This window comes from Austrofundulus limnaeus, unplaced genomic scaffold (assembly GCF_001266775.1).
Source record: "Austrofundulus limnaeus strain Quisiro unplaced genomic scaffold, Austrofundulus_limnaeus-1.0 Scaffold195, whole genome shotgun sequence".
NCBI lineage: Eukaryota > Metazoa > Chordata > Actinopteri > Cyprinodontiformes > Rivulidae > Austrofundulus > Austrofundulus limnaeus.
The window spans coordinates 929,716-935,885 of record NW_013952597.1 but is presented as its reverse complement, the minus strand read 5'-3'; the positions used below and the strand labels follow the sequence as shown (position 1 = coordinate 935,885).

General features: G+C 38.0%; 1 protein-coding gene across 1 annotated transcript in view; it reads left to right on the top strand.

The window, feature by feature from the left end:
• Positions 1–6,170, top strand: part of LOC106524673 (xenotropic and polytropic retrovirus receptor 1 homolog) — a gene marked incomplete in the record, with an annotated part of 79,454 nt that overhangs the window by 48,948 nt on the left and 24,336 nt on the right. The window contains 1 exon segment of the mRNA XM_014018574.1: positions 2,411–2,500. Within this exon segment, the coding sequence (XP_013874028.1) occupies positions 2,411–2,500 (90 nt within the window).

The following is a 6,170-nucleotide window of genomic DNA, read 5'->3' as shown; positions in this document are numbered from 1 at the left end:
CTCTCTCTCTCTCTCTCTCTCTCTCTCTCCCTCTCTCCCTCTCTCTCTCTTCTTCCTGTCAGGGTGTCAGTCCATCACAGGGCCACACACAGAGACTAACAACCATTCACCCTCTCACTCACACCTAGGGACAATGAAGAATTACCAGTTAGTCTTACATTCATGTTTTTGGTCTGTGGGGAAAAAAACGGAGTGCCCAGAGAAAACCCAGAAAGGAACCCGGCCTGGATTCGATCCGACAACCTTCTGGCTGAGAAGTAACAGCTCTACCAATTGAGCCACAATGCCACCACCTCAGCTGAAACAAATTATTAATCCATAACTTATACACATGATTCTCAGTTTATGCAGCTAGATTCATATTCAGATTAATTTCACTGCATTAGAGTCATTATAGGGTTTTTACTTCCCTGTCTCACAAGAGAGATGCTTTGATCATGTGCATAAAGGTGTGAGTTAGAGATAAARAGGACTGGATATCAAGCCTGAAGTTTTAGATCAGCAGATTCTGAAATACTCAGAGCTTCTGGCACCACCAACCATGGCACATTAAATCCTCCATCCCTGTTCTGAGGACTGGTTTGAACCTCAGCAAGTCCATTTCACCACATCTAGATGCCTAAATGCATTCAGTTTCTGACAGGTGATTGGCTGTTTGTATTAACAAGTAACTGAACAGGTGTACCTAACAAAGGTGGTCAGTGAATGAACAGTACACACTGTGTAGTGAGTATATTATACATTACATGAACTGGAAAAGATCTTAAGGTTATTTTTACAGACAAAGCAGAGTGTGCCTTATTAGCTCTCAAACATTGTTATCAATATGACAGGTGAACCTAATTAGAAGAGCTGCAAAGTGAAAGACACATTTTTCACATGATTGGTGGTTAAACTGTCTGATACACAATGTGGATCTGTTTACAGCCTGCTCCTGCTTGGACCACCTTTAGAGTTGGACTTTACTGTGGAGTTTTTCTTGTCTTAGTTGTCACTGTGGTCATTGCAGGTAACACACACACACATTTCTACACATTCATATATTTAGAGTCAAGTGACTCAGTTTTCGTTTCCTGGARTTTGAACATTGTCTGTGGGAAAGAAATGGTTGAATTTTATTTAACTTTTGGAAAAAAATTGTTTTTCGGGGGTTGGGATTGAGTCACTCTACTGAGGAAGTACTTTTGTATATAAATAAAATACAACACTTCTTTGTAGGAAATTTGTGACCCATCACATCGAAATGAGGATTCAGTCCAAAAGTAGAATGTGGAGAAGATATAGATAAAGGGTTTTGATTTAAACGTGTGCAAAAATTGCACTTTGTCAAAATATAATGAATAAATGCCATATAAACGTATCATTTGAATGAGCTGTCTGAAATATAATTCTAAAAAAAAAATTGAAGCTTTTTTTTTGAGCAGTAGCAACAAAAAAATGTGATTTTGGGGAAAAATGTCTTAAAATTTTGAATTTTTCCCCATGAGCTAGCAATGTTTTTGTTTCTTTCCAACTGTGAAATCTTAATATTCAAATACTATTTGAGGTTTCCTCTTTATATTGACAAAAATTAGTCAATAAATTTGCTTAAAATTAGGATTCAGACCAAACAGTAATGTATTATCATAACCAACAAGACAAATTAGGTCAAATCTCTGAAAAAGCTTATGATATCAGGATGTTACAGGTATCAAAATGTAGCTTTTAAASCAGGAATCTGAAAATGTAGTTAGGCCATTTTGAACAAATTTGACTTGATCCTAATTTTGATATGATGGGTCACATATTTTTTGATAATAGAGATACACCAATACCAGTTTTTTTTTTTTTTTTTCAAATTGAGTAAAACTTCTTTTTGGGTGCTCGTCGAGCATGTGTCGAGTACTTACTGAGTACTTACTGAGTACTTACTGAGTACTTACTGAGTTAAAACAACAACTTTGGATTTGACACGTTAACACGCAGATCCACTGGGAGTGAATCCGTAGCTGAATGTAAAGTCATGTCATCTTCTGCACATACTGTACTTGTCTCATTGACGGCATAAAGCTTTTGCACTGGAGTCTATTGGAGGTTGCATTTAAAATATGAACATCCACGCAAAAAATGGTGTCCATTCTGGGTATCGGGACATTTTGAATGAGTACAATTTCTTGTAAAAAAGCTGGTATTGTGCCCGATACCCAATACCAATAACTGTATTGTGCATCCCTATTTGATAATAATACATTTTTATAGTATATGCATATAGTATAAATGCCTTAGTTTCAGTGAGTCAACAAATTTAAGGAAGCACCAACTTGTATTTACTTTTTTTCATCCGATCATTCTGTAATGATGATTAAATATTTTCACTTCACTATTTTCTTCTTTTCTTGTTTTATCACCTGCTCTATTGTGGTGGCAACAGGAGCTGTGACAACTCGTAGTTCTGAAGTTTGGCCAATGGTTCGAATCTACAGAGGAGGCTTCCTGATTATAGAGTTCCTCTTCCTTTTAGGTATCTGCACACAAACACACAATTATTTCATGGCTAAACGCCTGTTCAAACTTATTTATCACTAGGAGTTAGAATGTTTAGGCACCTCATGAATTGATTTGATTACAATTTTGATAGCTGGGATATGTTTAAAAAAGATTATTGATGTGTTAATTAAAATAAATGTTGGCTTTTTTACATATGTCAACACTGATTTATATATTCTCATGTCCAATAAAGACYAGATAACATACACACGTGGACAAAATTGTTGGCACCCTTAATTTAAAGAAAGAAAAACCCTCAGTGGTCACAGAAATAACTTGAATCTGACAAAAGTAACAATAGATAAAAATTCTATGAAAATGAACAWATCTTTTCAACCAGGCTTCAACAGAATTAAAAAAATAAAACTCATGAAACAGGCCTGGACAAAAATGATGGTACCCCTGAAAATAATGTGACCAAAGGGACATATTAAATCTTTTGTGTCCACTAATTATCATCACAGATATATAAAATCTTGTAATCAGTCATTGGGCCTGTATATAGGGCTCCAGATACTCACTGTGCTACTAATTTTCTTGTTTGTCCTTTTGTGCTTATTTTTCATCTATTTGTGGATTTGTGCTTTCTAAATTCATGAACATAATATCGCTAATTAAACTATTTAATCATATATTGATCATTATCTTTAACAGCAAAGTATCCCTCTAATAATTTAATTTAAGGCTGTCTTAAGTCAGTGCAAAATTATTGTATCAAAACAACAGTCCCTCAGGTGTCTGTCTGTTCACAGAAACTACATCCTCAAACTAACTCTCTTTCTGACTCACAGTTTTCATTTGAGAGACAATTCCCACAATTCTTTGTTTTAATGTGGCAGGAATGCATTGGAGCAATGTCACTGGGTGACACCTCCAGTCCCATCAAAATAATTAGCATTTCTAATACATACTAAAATTTTGTAAGTATGGATTATTTTACTTTACAATCGAAGCTCCTGAAGCAATTTTGTTGAATAAACCTTACCCCAACGCCAAGATGAAGACTAGAAAAACAGAAACTGATTCAAACTGATGAAGACATCTAGTGAACAACTGGAGCCATAACATAAGTAGGGAAAATTTTAAATTCATGCTCTTATTTTGAAGTGAAGACTGTTTCCTGTTCTCCGTGTTTTTGCTTACCGTCACCAATCCGTCCTGTACCCAGAATGCTTTGCTTCAGCTCTCCAATAAACAATTTAAAATTAATAATATATCCTGGAAAATGACCAAGAAGCAGCATAACTAGCAATCCACAACAACTGTTTATTTATCACCATGAGCCAAACGTCTGTTTGAACAAATCACCTCCCCATACAGCGGTGATATGTGCAACAGTGCCGCAGTTTTTAAATGATGTGCCTCTAGGCAGATATGTGCTTTAGAATTAGCTTCCACTTAGTTCTTTTGTGCGCAAGCGCTTTAGAACTTGAGCACCTAAATCATTTTGCATGTGCTTTAGGACTTGCACAACTAACTTTTGTATAAGCGCTTCCCACTAGAGCTAGGGTAAATGGCTCTTTGAAGGGATCCAGATCTTGGGGAGCCGTTTGTTTCATAGAGCCGTTCAAAAGAGCCGTTCAATTTTGAACGTATGACGTCATCACATAGGGAAATACGTCATCACGAAGGGAAATACGTCATCACGTAGCCGTACGTAATGACGTAATCCCGTCACGTGGGTGGAAACATTTGTTTGTCAAGTGGAAACCCCCCCTCCCCCTTTCACCGTGAGCTTCTGTACTCCACAACTCCGTCTGTTTTCCATGAAAAAGCAAAGTGGGAGTGATTAAAGTATGAAAAAAATAAAGATTATATGAGGAATAAATGAAATAAAACTACAAATGACTCGTTACTGCCCGCGATTCGACTGCTATCGTTCGTTGCAAAGAGCCGTTCAAAAGATTCGGATCGTTTGCGAACGTCACAGCTCTACTGCCCACCACTGCAAACAAATTATATAGTGCTTTTTATACACTTGAAAGTATACCTGAAATTCTCGTCACGCTTGCATTCAATCCTTCAGAGGATCGGTGTCACTCCTCCAGTGGTTTAATGTGACACAGCCACAAAGCTGGATGTGGGTTTTCCTCCATCTGCTGTTTGTAAATGAAGGGAAATGAGCAAACGTTCAGCTTTTTAGTGGTTACTTCAGGTGTACAATTTTCACATTCTTCTTGATTCCTTATCTGTAGGTATGCGATGGAAACAGTACTGCTTTTCACAGGATCCCTTTTTGGGGTGGGGAGTGGGGGACTTTGTCGATATTCTGTTAATGTTGAAAAACACAGTTTCGCAACTGCAGTTAGTAAGTAAGAAATGTTATTAAAGTCACGTGAATACGTTTGTTCTCGTGATAAGTCATTACAAACATGGCAGCGATGGATGTAAACACATAGCATGTTGCTACCACGACACTAGCGCTCATCATCAGAGGAGACGTCGGCGTCTTTTATCGAGGCTTTCCAGAGACAAGTCCCTACTTGGGAGCGGCTACGTATGCTGTGTTTTTGGGAAATTGTAGTCGGTGAGTTTACTACCTTATTTTACTACTTCGGTGATTTCACTACTACTTCTACTTCCTGTTGTCTTCTTCTTCTTTGTCTTTTCACCAGTAGAAACAGCTGGTTCTTGATCACATGACTCCTGTGATGCGCAAAAAGTGTTTCCATTGCCGTTTTGTGAAATACATAAGAGATGGGATAAATGGCTGTTTGAGGGGATCTGGATCTTGGGAAGCCGTTTGTTTCATAGAGCCGTTTGATTTTTAACGTATTACATCATCACATAGGAAAATACATCATCACGTAGCCGTACGTAATGACGTCATCCCGTCACGTGGGTGGAACCATGTGTTTATCAAGCGGAAACTCCCCTTCCCCTTTCACCATGAGTTTTTGTACTCCACAACTCCACCTGTTTTCCGTGAAAAAGCAAAGTGGGAGTGATTAAAGTATGAAAAAAATAAAGATTATATGAGGACTAAAAGAAATAAAACTACAAATGGCTCGTTACTGCCCGCRATCCAGCTCCTATCGTTCGTTGTAAAGAGACCTTCAAAAGATTCGAATCGGTCGCGAACGTCACATCTCTAAAATACACCAATTTCGATACGGCCGAAAAACCACCTCATCCTAACGCAAAAACATTTTGTCGAAAAGCAATTTTTTTCAATATTGATGTGTTTCCATTGAGCAAATTTATTTTCGAAATTCTAATTTGCGCATTTTCATGGTCAATGGAAACGCAGCTAGTGACGGATTCAGTTTAGTCTGGTTGTTTGTGCAGCTGCAAATAGCACAACAGGTACCTGAACAGGATGAATTGTAAACTCCACCTCGGTTATAAGCAATGCAAAACCAGAGGTTGTTCTGGTAATCCAAACACAAACTACTTTCAAATAGACAGCAGTTCGTGCTACCTTAGTTAGCCAAAGCTTACTTCTGTTTCTATTGTTTCTGACAGGAAGTCATACCCATATTCATTTCTACAGTAGCACCATGAGGTGGATAGGAAAACAGATGAAGTCARCTGTAATAAGAAGGAAACTGGTTCAGTGTGTAGTCAGCAGTGCTGGCTCTAGCCATTTTGGTGCCCTAGGTGAGTTGAAGCGCAACACCCCCCACCCCCCCACCACCCCGAAC